This window comes from Camelus bactrianus, chromosome 1, assembly GCF_048773025.1.
Source record: "Camelus bactrianus isolate YW-2024 breed Bactrian camel chromosome 1, ASM4877302v1, whole genome shotgun sequence".
NCBI lineage: Eukaryota > Metazoa > Chordata > Mammalia > Artiodactyla > Camelidae > Camelus > Camelus bactrianus.
In genome coordinates this window covers 63,518,102-63,541,676 of record NC_133539.1, presented here as the reverse complement: position 1 = coordinate 63,541,676, position 23,575 = coordinate 63,518,102, and the positions used below count along the sequence as shown (strand labels likewise).

The 23,575-nt window shown below is 52.4% G+C and overlaps 2 protein-coding genes across 3 annotated transcripts; both read right to left on the bottom strand.

Annotated features, from left to right (window-relative positions):
• Positions 1-953: 953 nt before the first annotated feature.
• CPN2 (carboxypeptidase N subunit 2) lies at positions 954-8,611 on the bottom strand. 2 transcript variants are annotated; one of them, XM_010959270.3, is made up of 2 exons: positions 8,465-8,611; positions 954-2,889 (listed from the first exon to the last, which is right to left on the bottom strand). In XM_010959270.3, the coding sequence occupies exon 2, from the start codon at positions 2,884-2,886 to the stop codon at positions 1,243-1,245; it is 1,644 nt and encodes a 547-aa protein (XP_010957572.2). In that variant the 5' UTR covers positions 2,887-2,889; positions 8,465-8,611; the 3' UTR covers positions 954-1,242. The 2 variants fall into 2 exon arrangements, with proteins under 2 accessions (XP_010957572.2, XP_010957574.2); XM_010959272.3 differs by having other exon boundaries at positions 954-2,886; positions 8,465-8,591.
• A 1,021-nt stretch (positions 8,612-9,632) lies between these two features.
• On the bottom strand, positions 9,633-23,246 carry LRRC15 (leucine rich repeat containing 15). Its single transcript, XM_010959274.3, has 2 exons — positions 23,091-23,246; positions 9,633-15,273 (listed from the first exon to the last, which is right to left on the bottom strand). The coding sequence occupies exon 2, from the start codon at positions 15,266-15,268 to the stop codon at positions 13,514-13,516; it is 1,755 nt and encodes a 584-aa protein (XP_010957576.2). The 5' UTR covers positions 15,269-15,273; positions 23,091-23,246; the 3' UTR covers positions 9,633-13,513.
• Positions 23,247-23,575: the final 329 nt, after the last annotated feature.

Genomic DNA, 23,575 nt, shown 5'->3' with positions numbered 1-23,575 from the left:
ACCAGAAAGGGGGCTATGCTGTGGCTCAGTCCAGGGGGGCCAAGAGCTTCCCTGGGCTGGGACTGGGAAAGAAGCGATGGACGGAGGGACCTTCAGAAGCACCCAGTGACTGGGTGGCCCTGAGGATGAAGGGGAGGAGAGATTGGAGGCTATGCCCAGCTCCTGGGGTTGGTGATCTGCTGGGTGGGTCTCCCGCAGGAGTTGGGGACAGAGTTTGGTTTAGACGTGTTTGTGGCCGTGATAATAGAACACGGGGCTACTGAGCAGGCAGATGTCTTATCATGGAGCCAAAAACCAGAGCCCGGGATGGAGAGTGAGGTCCTCAGCATAGAGGCGGCATCTGCCCCTCAAGGGCCTGGACGGGGATTACCCAGGGAGCCTCAAGGACAGGCAACTCTGAGGAGGCCAGCATGGAAGAGGTGGCTGGGAAAGACTGAGAGCCATCGGGCTTGGGTAAAAGGGTGGGGTCCCCAAAACCACAGGAGAACCACTTCGGTGAGTGAGCGGCACCCCCAAAGGCAGACGCTGAGGAGGGCAGTGCGTCGGCCCCAGCCCACCCAGCTCACCGTGCTCCCTCTTCTCCCCTGGGGGCTGAACAGGCAAAGCCATGGCTCTCTCTCTGGGGGCTTCGTGTTGTGAAAGCCAAACAGCCGGCGTTTACCTTCCTGAGGCTGCATCATCCTGATTTCTCCTGGAGGCACTGGAGGTGGGCACTGACCCCATGGGTCCCCTGTGCACCAAGTCAGGCTCCTGCCCCTCATCCTTCCAGTCACCTCTACATCTGTTGTCTCCTCTTTTTCTCTTTAGCAATTAAAAACACGTTTCCAGGCAGAAAAATAGAAACAGGCATTGGCTTTTAACTGGATGTCAAAGGAGGGTGGAAATGGAATAGGGGCGGAAGAGGACCTTGGGTCGGGATGAGACGGGGGTAGGCATTAAATAATAGAAAAACACCAGGGGAGCAGCGTTATTTTATTCTCTGGACCACAATGCAGCTTTAGCGGGTGCTTTGCAAAGCTTGAGGAAGGCCTTGTGAGGTCTCAGACTCAGACTGGGGTAGTGGAGGAAGAGGGGAGACAGAGACTCAGGGTGCTGGAGCCAGCCGCCTCCACCTCCTCCACCTCGGAGATGTAAGTCCATCCCTTGTATCTGAAAACACCAAGCTTCAGCTCCCCTCCGCCATCTCCTGCCTGGTCAGGCCCAGAGGCCGTCTGCCCAGCTCCTGGCCCCTATGCCCTGGGCCTAGGGCTTCCTTGCCCGGGCCTCAATGGACACAGTGACCCTCACGGAGCCACAGCTGGACTTCAAGTCCCACTCCTGACTGGCATTGAGCGCCAGTGCTGGGAAGCCCGAGCCCTGCCTGGAGGACAGCTGGATGTTCAGCCAGCGACACTGGGCCTCATCACAAGCCAGCACCACGGTGCCCTCGGTGTTGCTGTAGGTGCACCGGCCCCGCACTGCCCTCTCCTCCACAGCCAGATCCCAGCCACCCCCTGGCTCCCTGTCCTCCAGCCTCGGGGCCTGGAAGCCCAAGCGGTCCCGAGCGACGGGGCACACCAGCTGCTCCTCCTTCAAGGCAGGCACCACCTGGCCCTTCAGGTAGGCGGGGCCGGCACAGTAGGTCTGGATGTTGAAGAGCCGGTCGCTGTACTGGTGCAACCAGTTGAAGAGGTAGGCCAGGTGGCAGTCACACTGCCAAGGGTTGCCATGGAGGGCGAGGTTGAACAGGTTGTAGTTGGTGTCGAAGATGCCCTCCGGGAGCGTGGTCAGGTGGTTCTTGGAGAGGCTGAGCACCTCAAGTTTGGACAGGTTCTGAAAGAGGGCAGGGTGCAAGGCCGTCAGGTTGTTGCTACCCAGGTAGAGTTTGATCAGCCCCTCCAGGTCCCTGAAGATGCTAGCCGGGAGATGGGTGAGGGCGTTGTGTGAGAGCGTGAGAAAACTGAGGCCAGATAGGTTGGCAAAGGCCCCCTCGGCAACAGTTTCCAGCTGGTTGTGGGACAAGGACAGGCTGACCAGGCCAGGGGAACGGGAGAAGAGGCCGGCGGGCAACGTCTGCAGCTTGTTCCCCTGCAGGTTCAGGAAGGTCAGGTTGCGCAGGGCAGAGAAGACGGACGAGGGCAGGTGCCTGATGGCGTTGCGCTGCAGCCACAGCTTCTCCAGGCGGGACAGCTGCGCGAACACTTCCGAAGGCAGCTCGGAGATGCTGTTGCCATCCAGGGAGAGTTCCTGCAGTCTGCCCAGATTGCTGAACACCCCCTGGGGCAAGCCAGTCAGCGCATTGTTGCTCAGCTTCAGGGTCTGCAGGCTGCAGAGGGGGTCAAACAGCTCCTCGGGCAGCTGGGTCAGGAGGTTCTGAGCGAGGTTGAGGGTCCTCAGACGTCTCAGAGGCTGGAAGACTGTCCCGGTCAGGGTCTGGAGCCGGTTTCCCTGAAGCTGGAGGGACTCCAGTGCATCCATATGGTGGAAGAAGCCCACAGGCAGAGCCTCCAGCATGTTGAAATTGAGGGTGAACTTGCCCAATGAGGTCAGGTTGGAGAAGACATCGGCGCTGAGGTTGGAGAAGGTGCTGCCAGTGATCTCCAGGTCCTCAAGCCTTGGCAGCCCCCCGAAGGCATCCGGCCCGAAGTGGCACACGTTGGTGTTGAGGAAGACCACCTTGGTCAGGTTGGGGCTGCCGCTGAAGGCCCTGGCTCCCACCGTGGTGAACGAGGTCTCTACGAAGATGATGTGTGTAGCATAGGAGGGGATGTCCAGTGGGATGGCAGCCAGCTCCTCATCAGAGCAGAACACCTCCTGGATGAAACAGTCACACCCCACAGGGCAGGGCTGGGCAAGCTGGGCCAGGAGCAGGAGGCAAGCCCAGTGCAGCCAGGCTCCGAGCAGCATCTCCTAGATCCACGTGGGAAGAGAAAACAGAAGCAGTACCTTCACCTAGAGCAGCGTGGTCCTGTGACCAGCACACTGGCCAGCGAGCCAGGAGATGGGGAGCCTGTTTGTGTTTTTAATACCATCTCACAGCAGCCTGTGAGGATCAGAGTTCCGACCTCCTGACAGTGAGGGTGCCACATGGCCTGTCCACAGTCACCCTGCTGGTTAGTGGCAGGACCAAGCCCCTGGTCTCCTGGACTTCCTGTGTTCTTTCCAGATTGGAAAAATAGGTGAAAATGAGACCAAAAGGCATGGAAGAGAGGTATAAAAGGAGACCATGGATACTGTGGAATTTTTAAGATAATTTGTAAAATATGGGCAGATTATTTCTAAATTGGAAATTTTTAAACCATAACTCTTCCCAAGTTTCCAAATCTCAGCACATTTCAAGAGCCTAATTATGAGGAGATCTTACCATCTGCTCTTGCTTCACTAAGAGTGAGCACAGCTGCAGGGACAAGACGGGCTCTTGTCTTGAAATGAGTCTGCCTGCTCCTCAGTACTGCTGCCCATGTGCTCCCCTCCTGCCCCCTCCTACTCCCTCCGCCCCCTCCCCCAACCACCATGGAGCCCACGGAACTTTCCAGCATCATGTGGACAGGAGGGTCCCAGATGCAGAGATTCCATAGACTGGTAGATTTTTGTTTGGGGGCTTTTGTTTTAAATGAGTGAAGGAGACCAGGTTTTCAGTTCACCAAATATTAATTTTTTTTTCTTAAACGCCAGCATCCACTCACAGGTCACAAATTGGTGATGCCCCTTACACACATGTTTGGTTTACCACTCAGTCTGTTTTATATGTGAACCATTAGCCAGTAGGTAGAAACTGAGCCATATCACAGTAAACATTTCCAGATTTCAGGGTGATTCAGGGGCGTTGGGCTTACATTCCCACATGACAACAGCAACGGGGGTTTAATCGCCCCAGTAAGGGATCTGCAACCCCCAGGTCACTATCGCTCTCACCCACGTCACCATTTACATGTCTCGTAGTGGTCAAGTTCCATGAGTTGGAATCCCAGCTCCATTACATTCTACCTATGTGACCTTGGGCAGATGCTTCAATTCCCTTATCTGTAAAATGAGGATAATAACAGTGCTAACCATGTTAGGGTAATTGTGAGGATTAAATGAATAAATATAGATAAAAGTTTTAGAACAGTGTCTGCCGCAGTGTGAGCAATTAATAAACCATGTTAACTATTGTTAAATGTTGCAAACCACCATCATTACAGAAAAGTTTATTGGAATAAGAAAAAAGTAGGAAGAATAAAATGCCCTTTAGATAGAATACGTTTAGCTTTAAAGAAAAAAGGAAGACAGGTAGACAGAAAAAAGGAAAGGCAGAAAGAAAGAGAAAACTCTCAGGCAATATAATCGTAGTTTTTCTCAATTTACCTGTCCTCAGCAAGAACTCACAGCGGGCTCCCTGCTGGGAAATCCTGGCCCCAAGCCCCCTTTGCTGGCTGCCTCCTGCATCGCAAGGTTCAGCTTGTGGCCAAAGGGCTCACATGCAAACACGGCTTACAAAAGCCCCCTATACCCTCTTCCCATTCACTCAATAACTCTCAGTTTTCCCAGGAATTTTTCCACCTAAACAATAGAGAAGGAACAGTTTCTCCCTGAGAAAGTGCATACCTCCCTTGAGGCTTTTCTGATGGCCGCCCAGGTAAGGCACAGGAGGTGGATTTTACACCGTGGTAGGGAAGGTCTCTAACAGTGCCGGCACCTGCCTGCCACTCAGGACACAGGAGGGAAGGGGACAAGCCTCCTGGTCCTACCACCCTTAGACCAGTGTTACAGAGTTCAGCCTTAGCATGAGATTTGAGATTGTATGCACACAAAACAGATCAGAAGCAGAGGCCCTGGCTGAAGAAGGATGAGGTAGCCATGGTCCCACCCACATCTGCCACCTGGGCTGCCCCTAGGACCTTCCACAAAACCCCCAGATCCTGACAGAAGCCTTCTCTGACCCCAGGAACGAGGGACCTGGTGGTATGTTTATCTTAGTCCTTAGCCTCGTCCTCCGAATCATGGGTTCTCAGACTGTCCTTTTTGTGAGAAGATGAGTGTAGTCCTCTGTACGCTCAGCATCCAGCAGTGTTGACTCACCGTGGCTCGGCTAGGCTTCATGGGACTGAACCGTCCACAGCCAGGCTGAGCAGCTTGAGAGACAGACCTACCCTTCCCTGGAACGGATCCAGCCTGGAGTGAATGACCGCAGCCCAACATGAGCGTGGCCTTGAACCTTCCCCTCTCCCCCACAGAGTAAGAAGGGAGCAATTCTTGCTTGTAACATGTCATTATGTCATCAATGTCCCAGTCCCCTTCCTGCTAACCCCTCTGGTCCTTGGTTCTCAAAGGCAGTTTCCAGATGACATCCCACGGGAATGGACATGGGGGCCCTAGAGGTCATCTGGCCAACCTCACTGGGAGAGCAAGGCCAGGTGCTGGAGACGCGGGTGAAAGGAAAAGACCCGTGGGGGAGACCTTGCCTACCTGCCCAGCTGCCCTAGGAGGCGTCCTCTCTCCCCGCTGTGCCTCTGACTTCTAACCCACTGTCACTCAGAAATAATGTGCTTTAGAATTTTCCAACAAAGGAAGTAACTTGAGAATTCAGGACTTGCATCAGCATGGAAAATTCGTGTAAACAAATCAGCTTAGTCCCAGGCATTGGGGATGGGGGGCCTCTCTAATGTGGGGGGCTAAGCAAGGAGGTGAAGCCCACCTGCTGGCTCCCAAAGCTCTCACACCTGCATCTTGATCCTCAGAGCAAATCCAGAAATTCCCAGAACAGGAACACTGGGGCTCCCAGAGCTACAGCGACTGGTCCGAGGGCACACAGCTAAGACGTGTGGGGCCAGGATGGGTCCCCATGGCCTGAGTCCTCAGCAAGATGCTTGCAGTGACAACACGAGGCTTCTGGAACAGGCAGACCCATCCTCACATTTGCAGGACCCAAGGTGAACACCTACAAAGGACCTCACCTGCTGCCTGTCCCCTTCCCCTCTCACCTAACTCTCTCCAATACTGGGAGTAGAGACCCCACCCACAGCTGCCCCCCAGCACCCCACAAGCCTAAGGGCACACACTTCTGTGACAGGTCAGCCTAAGGAAGATGGACGTGGGGAGGCAACCCACACAAGCCCTGGGACCTAGGTACCAGAAGCAGGATTTAAAATGGGGACACAGCCTCCAGACAAACATCTCCCTTTGATCTTGCAAACTTCTCACCCCTTGGGGGTGTCCTGGTGGGAGAAGGGCCAGAATAGGACCTCTAAGATTCAGAGCAGGACTCTTGTCCCCGTCCACTGGGGTGGGAGGAAGCAGCAAGTGGTCCTCACAGTGAAGGTGGGGAACACTGATCATTTCCAAACGCTCCATTCCCAGCCCAAGACTCATTCTCACATCGCTCTAGAATGGCTAACAGTTTGGGTTCTGGAGTCAGACAGTCTGAGTTCAAATCTTGTCTCTCCTTTATTAGCTGTGTGGGCTGGACTGAATTACTTAAATTCTCTGTGCCTCAACTGCCTCATCTTCAAAACAGCAAGCTTCAGCACTACCCTCCTGGTGGGGTGGCTCTGGGGACTGGATGAGACAATGTGCTGAGCGCTCCACCGCCAGCGCGGGGCACACAGAGAGCGCTCAGCAGCAGCAGATCAGGGAAGCCCCAGCTCTGTTCTGAAGTAGTCGCAGAAGTCAGCTAAAGAAAAACGGATGAGATCACCCAACCACTTCATTTATGGCCCAGCGAGATCCCTCTCCACAGCACTTTTTCCAGCTCTTTCTTCCTTAGCCACGGGAAATGGGTGATTGTTTTGTCCCTGGCTTAGTGGGGCTCAGATTCCGCTGGCTCTGGCCAGGATGCCCCTATACTCGGGCCCCTTCGCCAAGCCACACTTAAGAGCAGGTCACCAGGGGCTCTGGAGATAAGAACTGTCCCTGCCTCGGTACCATGGAGGCTGGCACCAGAGGGGACAGTGGGGCGGCTGCCAGAAGATTCCTGCTTGTCATCTGAGAAACCACTTCTGCCTGTGTGCAGAGACCAGCAAATGCCCACAGAAATGTTCCGTGCTTTCAGCAAGCTGAGGAAGCCTGGCTTTTATGGGGTGGGGAGGCGTGACTGGTTGCTTTCCGGTGGGTACATATCTGCGTGTGCCACAAACAAGCTTGTCATCCACCACAGAGCCGGCCCTCACTCCTTCCAGAGGATGGTGGGAGCCCAGCCCTGCCCCCGCTCCCCTGGGGACTGCTGCTTGACTTAGGGTGTCCACGTCAGGGTCTGTCTCACCAACAGGCCTGGATTTAGCTGCTTGGGCTGCAGTACATCTGGGAACAGGAAGAGGGGCTTCCAAGACTCATCGGAGCCTCTGACTGTCCCATCAGGTCCCTGGAACCCTGGTCCCCTTTCCTTTCAACCCAGAGAGATAAGGCAAGTGGCTGGGGCAGTGGGACCTGGGCTGGGTTCCTGCCTTGGCCCCTCCCCTGCCAGCCAGCCCTCCCCACCCTGCTGCCCTCCAGGCCAACCCAAGTCACACCTCCCCAGGGAAGCCTTCCGTGACTGCGCCTCCTTTGGATTCCACAGGTGTCATGTCTTCTATTGAACACGTGGGTCCTTCTGCTTTGCATTCTGCTCAATTGCACCATCTGACCATGAGCCCCTGGGGGAGGAGTCCTGCCACCTGCAGCATCTCTTACCTGGCTGTGCACCCCAGCACCTGGCCTGGGGATGCTCACAGAGAAGGTGCTCGGGCCCTGGGTGTTGAATTGAACAAATGTGCTTGTGGCTCTCATGAGCCTATAGCTAGCTATAGCTTACTCTTTGTCCTGCTTTGTGGACTGGGGCTCTGTCAGCGTTGAGCCCTAGGTACAAATTCTGACACCACTACCTACTAGCTGTGTGGTCTAGGGCTGCCCACTCCAGCTCGCCAAGCCTCAGTTTCCCAATGCATGATTATAGCCCTATCCCTTAGTGTTAAAATTAGCACTCAACTGGATGATAAAGATGCTAAATTAGATGGTAATTAATAAAGCACTTAATACAGTGCCTGGCAAATAATAAATGTTCTAATAATAAAAGGTTGCCACATACATGCTTTATTTCTAGACTGACTATACTCTATTATGCAAACTGGACCCTGCTGGGAATAAAAGGGGCACTACTGATAATTATTCCACGAAGACAAGCATAAATGAGGGTGGAACCAGGCACACCTAGACATATGGTCACACTACTTATCCCCACCATTCACTAGGAGCTCTCTGAGCACAGGGACCAGGTCCCCTTCATCTCAGAATCCCCCTACTGTGACCTGCCTCCTGCCCCAGCCCAACACCACCCTGGCTGAGTATCTCCGGCGCTTCTCCCACCCAGGCAGGGGGACACAGAAAGTGCAGCCTGCCTGGAGCTGGGGACATGCTCTGAAACCTGGGAGGAGTGGTCAGCCTATCTCCTGCTCCTGAGCAAGGACCCCAGGCCAGATTCCTCCCCTCTCCCATAGACCCCGGAGCCCTGCAGTGACCCCAAGAGACCTACCGTGAGGGGCAGGGACCGGCTGCCCTGGCTCTTCCTCGGGAATAGAAGGGCCTCTGGGATGGTCAGTGGTCAGCAGCCCTGGTGCTGGTCAAAGTTCTAGGCAGTGGTTCCTCCCCTCACGTGGCCTGAGTGTTCCTGGAACACCAGGGTCACAGGACAGCAGGAGAGAACCGAGGCAAGGCCTCTGAAGATTACGAAGTGACCCTGAACCTTTCCCATGGACAGATCCCCGTTGGGGCCAAAATCCAGCTAAGGAGTATGGGCTTGGCACCTTTAGGACCCCAAGGGCATCCACCTGGCCCTAGAAAGTTCCCAGGCGGCTGCTCCGGAGTCAGGGGACTGGAGTCAGGGGCCCACACTCACATCCCCTCCTGTGCAAGGCCGACCTCAGCTGGCAGCCGGCCCCAGGCACCTACCCGCTGACTCTCAATGCCAGGAGGAATTCCAAGGGGGTTGTGGGTTTGTTGTCTTGTGTTTGTTTCTCTATTTAATGCTTATTTAACTTGCTAAACCCCTTCTGAGTTAAAAGGGGGAAAAGAGATAGGGAGGGGAATTTTGGCCCAACGTGGAGAGGCACGCTTTCACCACTGGGATTATCCAAGGATGAAAGTTTGCTTTGGGAGGTAGTGATTTTCCAGCCCTGAAACTGTTCATCCAGGGGCTGCGGAACCAAGTCAAGAGTGCACGTGTGTGTGTGTGTGTGTGTGTGAGAGTGTGTGTGAGAGAGACATACATACCTATGTGAAATCAAACTGCAGATGTGCACAGCTGGCTGGGCACTGGGCATATGTGTGCATGTGCACATTAAACGGGCGCTGAGTGAACGTCAATGCCTTTCTGGTGACGGAGAAGAAACTCCAGCCCAGGAACTGGAGGCCTGGTTGTAGTGCACGCTCAGCCTAGCTCACTAGCCGACAATGGGGACTTCACTTCCTGTGGGGATCCTACCTTCTTCATCTATAAAATGGGTTGAACCTATTAAGGCCCCTTCTGGCCACCATGACCCATAGATATCATTGGTTATTTCATTTTTGGTCCCCATTCACTTTCCAAAGGCCTTTCCCAGCCCACAATCTGTCTGGGTCAGCCTTGCACCCGTGATGAGAGTAGAAAGGACAGGTGTGAGATCCCCTAGCCAAGACGCCCCGAGAGCACACACATGGCCTGTGTATACCATTTATTGTTGATTTTGTACACCAAATTTGTTACAAATAGCATCCAGCAAAGACAGACCCCGAGCCCTGCCCACCAGGGCTTACACTCTATAAAACCCCGGGGGTCTAGAAATCTCTAAACGCATTTCCAAGCACCTGGGACTATCGCAATGATTCTCTAAGCAAGGCAAACATGACCTAAGTTTGAAGGCAGCATGAAGGCAATGGCTGGTGAGAGCAATCTCTCCTTAGGGGAAGGAGAAAGCTCGGACTCAGGGGAGTTTGGCCAGGAGGAGTACCCGCCCACCCTCTCTGTCCTGCAGCGACAGCCTCCTCCCCAAGGCCATCACTGCCTCCCCTGCAACCCAGATTCAGTTCTGCTTGTGGGGTCTGTGGGCTGAATCCTTTGAGTGATTTCTAGCTAAAGGCTGGGCAACATCCAATGTCTGTTTACCAACTCTATTATCTAGTTTCTCTAGCTGCCTGCTTTCCGTAAGCTTCCTGAATTTGGAAATGATTCCTGAAACTGCTCTGCCTAAATCTGAAAGAGTGTAATGCTTGTCTGTTGCCCGTGAAGAGTTCTGAGAACTATGTTGTGCCTTTAAATTCTAACAAGGAGGAATAATATATACACAGCCCAAGAGTTCCCTTGAGAGAAGCCAGTTTTTCTTTAATGGATGGATGAGTTTAATTTTTCTCTTGTAATTTACAAAGCTTTTAATCCACACAGTACCAAGTGAGGTTCCAATGGCCAAGACTAGGGGGAGAAATAGGGCAGTGACTTCCATTTTCTTTTGGTTTAAAGACAAAAGCCCAGGACAGGCCATGGGGTCTTGTACAAAGTTTAAAGAGAGAAGAAAACCCAGAGCCTGTTGAATCGTTGTGGAAAAACAGGAGGTTTTAGACCTCACGAGGGGAAAATGGCATTGCTCATGCACAGCGGTGTTGTGAGGGTAAAAAAGACTGTTAAGTGCTATGCACAGCAACATTTTTGAAAAACAGTGGTTCTCACTGGCTTTCATTGTCTTTGCTCAAATACCAACCCTCCACTCCAAATGGAGGCTGCTGATACTGGCAAGGTGAACTAGAAGCCAGTGAGCAAAGGGGAAAGTGAACTCAACTTTTGGGGGACCAAGCAGCTCACTCTAGCCCTAAGAAGTGAGCAAATGCACTGTCTGTTGGAAAGGAAACTCCATCCACATTTTCTGGCAGCTCCCTGAGCAGGCGACGTGGTTCAGAGAGACCAAAAGGCCTGCCAGGGAAGAGGAGGTCTGGTGGCTCCCTCCAGTACACTCCAATGGGAGAAAGGATCAGGCAAGCTCAGAAAGTCAGGTAAAGGGTCCACAACCCCTACCTAGGTCCTCCTGGGGGGAGTCATCTGAGGACAGCTGTCCTCAGGCCAGCCTTTGGCCTGAAGACACAAGTTAATATCCAGAGACGAAAATAGCCCCAGGTCATGGCCAATGCCATCAAAACCTAGAGGTCTGGGTTCAGATTGGCAGGGCACACTGGATGAACGGGATGCCTTCCTCACCTCTCTGCCATCTCCGGCCCACATGTACCCTTGCACAATGAGACACTGGAGCCTACTCACAAGGGGCACCTTGAGGAACGCAGTGGCAAACCATGCTTCCTGTCTGCAGAAGAGAAGCCAGGCTTCCCTGTTGGGCCTCAGGCTCAATAAAGCAGGTCACCATCAGTGGAACGACGCCCATGCTCCAAGCTCTGGGCTCACTTCCTTTTGGACCCTGGAAAGCCTTGGTACATGTCCACCACTTGCTGTAAATATTTTGAATACATTTTAGAGATCCAGATTTACCTTTGGGATATGCTGTCTTTTGCCTCTGATAGGCCCCATCTCTCCCCGAGTCCCTGGGACAGGGAGTGAAAAGTTACAAAGTGCACTAGTTCTTACACACATCCATTCCTGGACTCTTTTTACTGGGACCCTGTCAGCATCGTGCTACTAAGGCCCCAGAGGATTCCTTATTTGTCTCATGGGGCAGAGGGAACTAGCAAGGGCCAGTCAGGATTGATGGTGAATTTCCAAATCCTTACAGTGTTGGCTGCAGCTCTTTCCTGGGCAGAAACAGACACCTGAAACTCCCCAATTCACTTTTTTTAACCTCTAAGCTGGTAGACCAGTTGTCCAGAAGAAGACCTGCATTGCCATGACTGTACTGTCTTTGTTAATGTGAATATGTGTGTAGCGGGAAGGGTGGCGAGGGCAGATGTTCATGTGACAGTAACTCTGGACCAAACAGCTCAACTCTTGTAACCACACCACAGGCAGGGAGAAGCTCCAGAGAGGGCCTTGACCCACTGTAACCTGTCTGTGTACGCTGATGTTGCCTGCTGTGTTTGAGAATGCTGAAGTTCAGTTTCTAGCTGACCGTAACATAGATGGAGAATTTTACCACGACATTAGAGGGATTGCTGGATTCCATTACACTTGGCCGTCCAATTAAAGGATCTCATCTCTGAGCTATTTCACGTCCCCCAAGTGGAGAGTGAAAATTAAAAACAGATATAGGCATATGATGTCCATAAAAGGCACAGGCAGAGGTGCCTCCAAAGAGAAACACACAGCTTGTTGGCAGGGGAGGGTGTGTGGTTGCATGGGCTCCTCTAGTTGAGATGCTTCTGACCTGGCCAGTCTCGGTGCCTCAAGGTCTGGGATTTAATACAATCTCATGCCCAGGTCAGAGTATACCTATGTCTCCTCCTCCACCCCTGGCAGCTGGGCCTTTGCAAGGGCTGGCGGGGGTGGGGGTTGGGCAGTGAGGAGCCCATCCCAGGTCGGGAGCCAGATCCCAGGTAAGTCCATGCCACCTCCACAAGCCCCAGTCTTCTCCAGTGAAAGGCCAGGATGGAGAATCCTGGTGATGCCTCGTTTCTTGATCTGGTGCTGATTACATGGCTGTGTAGTTTGTGAAAACCCATCAAACTACACACTATCACGCTCCCACTTTTCTGTTATGTATGTTGCACTTCCATAAAAAGTTGAAAGGGGAAAACCCTAGGGGTGAACACAAGGACCTCCAGGTACCAGGTTGCCTTCCCCATCCAGTACCAATAAGCTGATTTTCATGTTTTTAGGGGGTCAGAAATTCGACATGATTTTATTCCTTAAAGGACTAACACTTTCAAAGCAAAGCTGGCAGCTAAGCAATACCTTTCTCTAAGAGGCTGGAATTATTGCACAGGTGCCTTTCTTCCTTTTTCAGATAAAAATCACAAGAGAGACACTGATGATGGCTCTGTCTCTAAGAAATGAAAAGCCTCATTTTTCTTTTCTCTCTTTCATAGCATCCTGAAAGCCAGGGCATTTGGCAGTTCTTAAGAAATCAGCTGAATGGTCTGAAGCCTTCTTTGAAGAGAGAAGTCACCTTGCCTTCAGGAGCAGGAAATGAAGGGAGATCTTTCATTTGAGGGGACAGTGGAGAGCCCATGCCACAAAGATGAGGAGCAAAGAAGGGAAATCAGCTTACATAATACTTGGGATAGAGGCTGTCCCAGTGGAGAACTTTTCCCACAAAGTGGGCAAGCGTGTAATAATTGTGTGTATAAAGGCCAGTGGGGCCACGGGCACAGGAGAGGTTGTTCTTGGAGGAAAGCTGGTGAGGCTTTAGAAGAGAGGCTTTCTTGAAAGAAACCCAAGGATGTGAGTTGGGAACCCCACAGGGTTTTGGACATGTTAGACCTCCCTGGTGGTAAGAAGGCTTCTACAGGAGAACCAGGCAGGCCAGGACAAGGTGGAGGCACCTTTCTCTAGGGGACCAGAGCAAGGGAGCAAGGGGATGGCTCTGGAGGCCCAGGGATGGAGGCAGAATGATGAAATCCCGGATCCTCTGGTGGTCCCACCATTCCCCAGCCCTGCCTCCAGCCTGCCTCTCTAACACTCATTGGGTGCTTTCATCTGCATCAGGACCGCGTGGTTCCTCTTCTTGCAGCAACAACAGCAGATGCAGGCGGCCAGGGAGCAGGCCAGGGCAATGATGCCAATGACAATGGCGGCAATGGCCAGCCCTCTCTGGGCCTGGGTCATGCCCCCTGTGCCACGGTCATCAGTGGCCACAATGGTGGTGAGATCGGTGTAGTCCTCCGTGATGCTGGTGAAGTCAGTGCTGGAGGAGATGGAGGTAGTGTCAGGGTAGCTAGGGGTGTCCGGGTACCTGGGTGTCTCTGGGTAGCTGGGCACATGGGGGACCACTGGGCCATGAACACTGGGGACAGCAACATTGACATTGATGATGATGAGGGACTGGCCTCGGACACTGGCTGGGCTGAAACATACCGGGAGTGTGTCTGTCCCCAACCTGACCTTGTTAAGCAGGAGCCAATCGCGGAGCGGAAGGATGTCTGAGTCACACCTCCAGGGGTTGTCATAGAGCCGCAGCTCACACAGCTTCCCTAGGTGATCAAAGATGCCCAAGGGAAGGTTCTCCAGCTGGTTGTTCTGCAGTTGGATGGTCATGAGGCCATTGACGTTGGCGAAGATATTCCCTGGGAGCTGCCTGAGGCGGTTGTTCTGTAGGGAGATGTTCTGCAGGTTGGCCAGCATGCGGAAGACGCTCCCGTCCAGCTCCTGCAGCGCATTGGTGTGGAGGGACAGCTCCCGCAGCTCCACCAGCCCATTGAAGGCATCCGGTGAGATGTAGCTGATCTGGTTGCGGCTGAGGATCAGGACCTGCAACTGGTGGAGGCTGCTGAAGACGTTGTCAGGGAGGGAAGTGATGTGGTTGTCGTAGAGCCACAGCTCACGCAGGTTGTGCATGGGTCCAAAGATGCCCGGTGAGAGTTCCTTCAGGGAATTCCCAAACAGCGTGAGCCGGTTGAGCTGGGGCAGCTGCATGAAGATGCCAGGGGGCAGCTGGGAGATGTGGTTGTTGGACAGGTAGAGCTTCTGGAGGTTCCGGTTGCTGTGGAAGAGGCCAGGGGACAGCACACTGATCTGGTTCTGCTGCAGGGCCAGCTCCTGGAGGTTGCCAAGTGCATCAAAAGTGCCCATGGGAATGTCCGAGAGCCTGTTCTCATACAGCCGGAGGACCTGGAGGTTGCCCAGGTGTTGGAAGACCCTGGGCGAGAGATGAGTGAGGCTATTCTTGCCCAGGTTGAGCTTGGTGAGGCCCACCAAGTGGTCGAAGATCCCATCGGGGATGTATTCCAGGTGGTTGCCATGGAGCTGCAGTTCCTTGAGGTTGCTGAACTGGGAGAAGTGGGCTGGCTGGATCTGCACCAGCTGGTTGCTGGACAGAAGGAGCGACTCGAGGTTGTCCAGGCCCTGGAAGAGGCCAATGGGCAGAACCTGAAGCTTGTTGTTGGCGAGGCTGAGGTAGCGCAGCGAGCCCAGGTTGCGGAAGGCCCCAGGCATGATGTGGGACAGCTCATTCTTCTCAATCCTCAGGGCGATCAGGGCCGAGATGTTGAGGAACGGCGCCTCGCTGAGTTCGGTGATGTGCGTGTTGAGGATCTGCAGGCTCATGGCGTTCCAGGGCAGAGGGGTGGGCACCGCCACGATGCGTGCCCCTGTGCACTCCACCTGGGAGGCCCTGGAGCAGGTACACTCGCTCGGGCAGCCATAGTAGGCGAGGCCCACAACCCAGGCTTGGCAGCCCACCAGCAAAAGGAGATAATGTTTCAGTGGCATGGCCTCTGCAAGGAGACAGAGCACACATGTGTCAGGGCCGCCCTTCACCAATGCTGCAGCTATTTTTAAGGCAACTTTGGGTGCCAAACACTGGCTTGCCTTTGGACCCATCACTGCACAGCCATCTCATGCTGCCTGCGGTCTGGTCTGCAAGCCTCTTGGCCTTCCCCCATGCCTTCCTACTTCCATGTCTTTGCCCAAGCAATTCCCCCTGCCTGGAGAGCACTCCTTCCTCATCCAAACCTTCCCCACGCTTCTAAGTCTAGCTCAGATGCGTCACCTCCAGGAAGCTTTCTCAGATTCCATGAGTCAGCATTAGTTACCCTCCCGTGCAGGCAGTCTTCCCAGCCTCCATCATGGCCTGTGCCGGGGTGGCCGCATGTGGCACTCGTTGTGCGGCCGTCCATCACCTTCACTAGTCAATAAGCTTTGCAAGGGCAGGGATGCTCATCTCCCACCCCATGGGCTCCTTCAGTCAGGAACAGTATCTTGTCCATCTCTGTACCCTCACGGCACCTGGACCTGCTGGTTGAACATGGCTTCCTCAGGAGGACAGACAGGAAATGAGAACAAATAAACAGGGCCTGAACCTGGGGGAAGACGCTAAAGCCAGAAACATGGCGGCATGCTGGGAAGAGCTGCAGCAGCCAGCAGAGGCGGGACTACTCTGGAATCTCATGGAAAAGACTGCAGGGAAGCTCAGCTTCCCCTCTCCCTGGGCCCTGTCCCGCACCAGCCACCAACAACCTGCCCCTGTGTTAGCACTTTCACAAGGCTGGGCTTAAACCAAACCGTCTTCCCAATAAAAGGAAGTGATCTGCTCCACTTCCTGTCTTGCTGGAAGGGGCTGCTGTGTGTCAGCGACATCTGGACTCTGCCTTCTGGGTACTAGTCTCAGTTTCCAAAAGAAACACTGAGTGGCTTTGAGGAAATCTCAGAAAACTTAGGATGTACTTTGAGCTGACAGGTTGTAGGCCCAGATGCTCCTGTAGACATGGTGCTAATCTGGGAATAGAGTCAAATCTTCCTCAGGGAAGGTTTGGTGTTTGAAGTCAGGTCTATAAACTATATAGAAGGTGGAGACGTGGGGATAGTTAAGGACCACCCACTAGCTGTCTGACCCTGAATGAAGCTTGAGGCCTCATAATATATAAATATTATATATATATGTGTGTGTGTGTGTGTGTGTGTGTGTGTGTGTGTGTGTGTGTATACACATACATATATATACAATGGGATACTACTCATCCATAAAAAAGACTACAATAATGCCATTTGCAGCAACATAGATGGACCTGGAGATTGTCATGCTAAGTGAAGTAAGCCAAAAAGAGAAAGACAAATACCATATGATATCACTTATATGTGGAATCTAAAAAAAAGAGACAAATGAACTTTACAAAACAGAAACAGATTCACAGACATAGAAAACAAAATTGTGGTTACCAGGGGGGAAAAGGAGGAGGTGGAAGGATAAATTGGGACTTTGGGATTTGCAGATACACACTACTATATATAAAATAGGTAAACAACATGGTCTTACTGCAGAGCACAGGGAACTGTATTATTCAATACCTTGTAATAGCCTATAATGAAAAAGAATATGAAAAGGAATATATATGTACATTGGTATAACTGATAATGGGTAAGAGAGTTACTAGATGAAGGAGAGCTTAAGGTTTTAGGAAGGGGCAAATGGATTGATACTGGTATCATAAACTAATCAAAGGTGTATGAGGGAGGAACAGGTTTAAATAGGGAGAATGGGAAGCGTTCAGTGAGAGGTATCTGTAAGACAGCTTGGAGATCGTGTGGAATTTGCTTCTACATATTCTGTTAGATAAAATTCCGGAAAGTTTAGTAGATAGTATTCAAATTTTGTTACATTTTGAAAGATTATCCTTTACAAGTATTGTACCTGTGAAAACAGTCTCAGCATATGGATCATCTGCTTCTCCAAACTCTCAATACCATTGACATTATAATCTTTTTTAAGTTGTGTTTATCTGATAGAATAAAATCTGTATCTTGCTTTTAAAAAAAAATAACAACTTGACAAATGGAGTCTAGATGCAAAGGAAAGCGGCCAGATTAAGCTATGGACACACCTAAGAGGATAAGCTTGCATAGACAAATGTCAGCTCCAGAACTTGAGAGCAGAAAATGAACAGCTTAGACAAGAGGTACTGAAAAAGTACCTTAACATCCACCCCTGGAGAAAGGCTTACAGCTTTTTATTGACAGTAACAGAGAAAGGAGACTGCCCGCAAAAGCTAATGCGATCTTAGCCTGCATTAGCAGAAGTATTACGTGTGAAACAAAGGAGGTGATGGTGGTATTGTGCACTGCCTTGATCAATCCACACCTATATTGCTGGCTCTGGTCCACCCTGAACTTCAAGAGGCCAATGACACACTGATGAAGGTCTTCTAGAGAAGGGTAAGCAGAAGATAAGGAACCAGAAACCAGAACACCTGAGCATCCATTGAAGGAACTGTAGATGAACAGCTAGAAGGAGAGAAGATGTGAGCAAGCAGCAGGTTTTAGCTCACCACCAAAGTCAGCTTGTCTGAGTCAGACTGGACAACCCCACAGAGGTAGTAAGCTCCCTGTCACCAAAAATCTTCAAGCAGAAACTGAGTAACTACTTGGTAAGGAAACTGGAGAGAAGATTACTCCACCTGGTAGGGGACTGGACTAGATGACAGCTGACGTCCTGCCCATCCCCAAGATTTTAGGATTCCAAGGGTGAGTCCCAGAACAAGGATATGAGATCCATCTACCAGGACAACTGTGCGTGCGCTCCCAGGGGGTCAGCGCAGACAGGTATGGGTGTTTGCCCATCCCCTTGATACATGTGTGTGAGAGAGATTTGCCCCTTGGACTGACTTAGAAAAGGTGGAGCTCTAATCACTCCTGGTAATGAACCATCCAGTACTTATTTTGTGTACTCTTACGCCCACAATGCTTCAAAATGGTGCTGTACCCCAAGTATCAGAGACTAAATTAAAGTGTCTGGCAAGCCCAGGGCAGTCTCTGTTGAGTTTCCCCATCAGTAAATGAGAGTATGGAACAAGATGCACTCCAAAGATCTATCTCAGACCTTCTCAGAGTGTGCACTCCCAGCTGGGGAGGGGGCATCCAGGCAGCCCAGGAAGGGCCAGGGCCAGGGGGCGATGCCTTATGACTTGGGAGGAGGAGGGAAGAAGATTCCTTATGGGAACACAGCCACTATTGTCTAAAATGGACCATACTCAGTTTGACAAATATTGCAAGAATCTACAGAATTTTTCCTTTTTCTAAATCCTCATGTCGGCAGAGCCCACCCCAGCACCACATGGAGTGGTTTCCTATTTTCCAGCACTTGTCACTGCCACAGCTGGTACTGATTACTCCAAAGGACCTCCTGAGAGCCCACCTCAGACCCAACAGCAGAGCCCTCCCGGGAGGGAGGGGCCGCAGGAGCAGGGCCGGAGAGCCAGCCGGCCCTTGGATTTTCAGAAAGTGTTACAAGCATCCGTGGCAGCCTGAGGCCCTCAGGAGCCCGGCACACAGCAGCCTAATAGCCAACGCTGCCCGATGCCGCTTGGCAGCTGTGACAAATGCCAGTTAAAGACCCACAAAGCTGCCCTAATTACACCCTCCTCCTCCAGGTGGCCAAACGTGTCCTCAGTCACTGTGGGGACTCCATCCAGCCCCTGTCCTGGGATGGGGCGCAGCCTGGCATCTGTTGCTGGCCGGGGGAATTCATTGAGTGGCAGACACAAAGAAGGACAGACAGACAGCTCACCTGGACACTCTGACGCGGTTCCTCCCCAGGAGGAGAAGCGCTTGGGACCAGGCGCTCTGACTCTGGGTCTCTTTAGCAAGAAATGCCTATGACTCATAAGCCAACACATAATTAGCCTGGAAGCCCTGGGCTTTGCCGGTTGGTGGGCTGGGACTTTTGGGTTTAATACCATCATTCACATTCCCTAAACAGGAGGTTCCCTGGGAGGAGACGCCTTCCTATTTCAACGCCACGGAGCCAAGCTTTGGGAAAGAGCCTTGGAGATGGATGCACTGCTCAGCCTTGACTCTGAGTTGGAGTGTGAGTGTAGGTCAATTCCCCAGGCCTCCGGTTCTCCTCCTGTAAAGAGTCCCAAGGGCCCTGGGCAGCTCACCAGAGACAGAAAGGAGATTTGGCCTGAAACCTCACCTTTCCCACCATTTCTTATAGGTCACACCCAACCTCCAGCAGCGCCACCTTCAGACTGAGGCTTGAGAACCTCGTATCATTGTTTACAAGCCCATCTTGCTTCAAAAGTTTTCCAGGCAGGGCAATTCCATTTGTTAATCGGTGCATCTTCACATGGCCACATTTCATGGATCAGGATGCTGAGAAAGGCTTAGGGAGCCTCTGGTCCTGCCCTCTCCCAGTGCACCAGGGGAAATTGAGGCCCAGAGAGAAGATCTCCCTCCCTGGCCTGTGCCCTCCCCCCACAGAGGTCTCCCTACACATGGCCTCTTCTGCTTTGAGATGCTGCCCTGTCCAATGGAGAGAGGAGCCAGGCTTGAGGCTGTGTTGTCTCCCCTGCACACAGCCAGTATCGCTCCTCTCTGCACGGTCCACCAGATCCGAAGTCACTGACTGAGCGGCTCAGTGTGTCCTGACCGCCCCATCTCACTTAAAGGGGGTAACCACTACCTCCTCCAGGTCAGTACATAAACACCACCTGGAAATGCCTGGGAAGCTTGCTTAATAGACCCAACCTCACAGCATTACAGCAATGAGGAGTAACTGAGTTCATGCATGGAAAGTACTTGGACTTGTTTTTGGCCCCAAATGAGTACCTGATAAATTATTCTTCATCCTACTGTTGAGTAAAATCAGAATCTCTGGAGTTTCTACCCACAGAGATCCTAATCCTTGGATGGGAGGTGGGAACCAACACCCTGCATATGTAACAAATTCCCCAAGTGACTCTGATGCAGGGGTCCCATACACACACAGCCCACACTCAGAAGCACCCCTTCAGGTCTAGACCAGCTGGGACCCACGCTCCTGATCTATGTCTTTTTGCCAAGACAGAGACTGAACCCTGGATCAGGGAGGCTGAAGGTCGGGCCATAGACCTGGTCCAGCCCCCTCTACTGATATTTCCTTCAGTGGCCCTTTCTCCATCCCCAGAAATCTGGGGTTTGGGCTGAGCTGAACCCAGAAGTAGAGGCTGGTCCCAGAAGCAGCACTAGGAGTCCAGGGTATCAGAGACACAAGGGCCTTTGGAGCTGACCTGGTCAAACCACCTGGTCACTCTGTAGACGGGAAAAACAAGGGGCTCTGAATGGGGGGGGCCTTGCCCTAGGTCACACAGTCAGCAGATGATTCCAGACACCCAAGTCAGGGCCCTACCTAACCCTGGGGCTTGGCGAACCACTCAGCCTTATCATGAGGCTTCAGGACCTTGTCACCCAAATGTCTGGCAGTGCCTGGAAGTGGGGGAGAGGTGGCTTCCCACTCTCCATTCTAAAATGATGTCAGCCTTATAGAGCAGCCACCCTCCAGCTGCCTAGCACGATTAGTCAAGGTCAAGTGTCTCTATCAAATCGCAGGCTGCATGGTTTGGGGGATGTTCTTCCTCAACGCCCAGGTCTGATGCTCATGTTTGCTCAGTGTCACCTAAGTGGCCTGGAGGAGTGGAGGGAAGGAACAGAAGAGGTCACTAGAAGGGGTTGATCTCGTCACCTCAGAACACAGCCCCGTTAGGGACTCTACCCATTAGGTAAGCTCTACCCCAAACACATCCTGGATCCCCAAGGGAAGAGGGGCCACCCTCATTTCCCCACCTCTTGCCCCCACCCCTGCCTGGCTCAATTGTTAACCTCATCTCTCCTGGTCTTTAAAGTTAAAATGCAGTTCATTTGTTTAAAAAAGAAAATGAGTTTACCATTTTTTTAATATTTAAAAATTTGTTTAAAAAAGGAAACTGAGATTTGTTTTAAAAAGAAAATGAAAAACAAAAGAAAAGCAAGCCCTTCCCAGCCCCAGGGTTAGGGGAGGTAGGGCTTCCTACAGAAACCATGGCAGGGCTGTAATTAGCCTGGCAAAAAGGAGATTATGACAAACTTGCCAGCAGAACGGGAAGAAGCTCCCACTTGGGGCTTTTAGTTTTAAAGCTGTAGGCTACAGCCCCCTTCTCAGGGTAACACCTGGGGGCCCAACTTGGATAGAAATGGATCAGGCCCTTCTCAAAGCATCTTGAAAGAAGGTTCTAAATCCTGTGTCCCAAAAGTCCAGGGAGGCAGTGAAACCAGAAGCTGCAGTCCATCTTCTGCGGTCAGGATTTAGGGAAGCAAATTGTCATGTGTAATTACAGTCCCGAGAGTGTTTGCTGGCACTCATCCCAGTTGGAACGACTTCTCTCCCAGCTTTCCTTGTTTCTCTACATCTGGATCTACTCTCACTGGCAACCCACCCCGCATTCACTGAGCAACCCAAGCAGCATCCCCAGCCCTGGGAGAGTCTTCCGTGCCTTGACCTTCTGCCAGGTTGGTTTAGAGCCCTCCCCCTCCCCAGCTTTCCCCCCCCCTCCCGAGCTTTCCCCACCGGCCTCTCTCACACACTTGTCTCATCACTGCAGAGCCCGCCCGACTGACTCAAGACCACAGGCAAATGGGACTGTCTGGCCCTGAATGTGCCCCAGATGTTCAATCAATGCAGAGTGTAAGACGTGACAGCCATTACAGACTTTCTAAATTACGGAGCCAGCGGCACCAGCACTGGCTGAGATACGGTGACATAATCCTAAAGGAGCAGTCAAGGTGACAGACAGGCATCCAGCACCTTTGGTCTGAGCGATGTGTCGTCCAAGAGAGAGTCGCAGCCTGCCCTGAGGTAACCCATTGGCCCTGGAGGTAGACTGGCTCTTTCACATCTGGGAAGGGTGGGAAGTTCTAGAAAAGTTCTAGTTTTTCACATCTGGTTCCTTGGCCCTGCTCCTGCCTCTGCGTTTGAGCAGAGACACCAGTAAAGGTACAAGAGTCACAATTTTAAATGCAAATCACCCTGATCACAAATCCATCTCCAGCCCTGACTCTCCCTGCCCAAAGCCAGCAGCCACAGCCAAGCTCCAACACTCCAATTGGCGAGAGGGAAAGCTGCCAGTTTGGGGTCGCCTAAGCCACACACAAACTTAGAATTTGGAACAACCCTGAGTCCATGGCTGAATTTCAAGTTGGAAATAGAAACCAGGCACCAGCACATCTGCTGAAGCTGTTTTTGTAACAACTGTAAATCAGCTTATGAAAAGAGGACAGTGCTCTTGCCTGGGAAACCCCCATTGGTCCTGGACAGACCCGAATGCAGGACAGGCCGCTGGTGGCCACCATAGTAAGTGCTGGGGAAAAGGATTTGGGTTCGAATAACCTGAATCTTAAGAGAAATTCTTCTCCCAATGGAGCTAGTATCCTGAAAAAGGTAAGATGGGTAACTGATGTGAGCATTTAATCAACTTTCAACGCATCTTGCTCGTCTAAAACATCTTCCCAGCATCCCAGGTCGACATCAGGGACCGGTCGGGGCAAAAGGAGCAAGAGGCCGGTCAGGAATCGGCAGAGCAAGGCTGTGGCCCCAGGCGCCTGGGCAGCGTGGGGTCGGGCCACGCGCCCCGCCGGTGCAGGCTCCACTGGCCAAGGTTGGAGAGCATCCATCCTCAGGCACCGCGCCAGTCCTGGACCCTCTTCCCGGGGTAGCGGGTCAACAGAAAAAGAGGAGGTGGATGGCCAGGTCCTTCCAGGCGGGTGGGAGGGAGGGAGGAGGCAGGAGGCCGGCCCGCCTACTTACCAGCAGCGCGGCGCCCGCTCGCCCGCCGTCGACCAGAGGGAGCGCGAGAGGAGGACTTGGGACGGCTCAAGACTGCAGCATGAGTGCGGCTGGCTGGGCGCTCCCGGTATTTAAAGGATGCCCGGCATGAGTCACCGCCAGGGGCAGTGTCGGCGCGGTGGCGGGGAGGGGCACGCGCGCCACTGCAGCGCCCCGACGTGCGAGGACAGCCGGCAATACCAAGGGAGGCAAGCCTGCGCGCTGCAGCGGAAGGGGTTTTCCTCAGCCGGCTTTTTTTTTTTCTTTTAAAGAACATATTTTTCCTCTTGTGTCTTTTCCTCCAGTGTTTCTTTTGGACTCTCACTGCATTGGCCCCTGCGGTTCTAGAAAAGAGCTGTGGCTCTAGAGAAGGCATTCGTTCTTTGTCCTTTTAAACTTTTGCTTCGGAAGTAATTTGATATCGACAGAAAATCTGCAAGAATAATACAAGGAACACTCTTATTTGC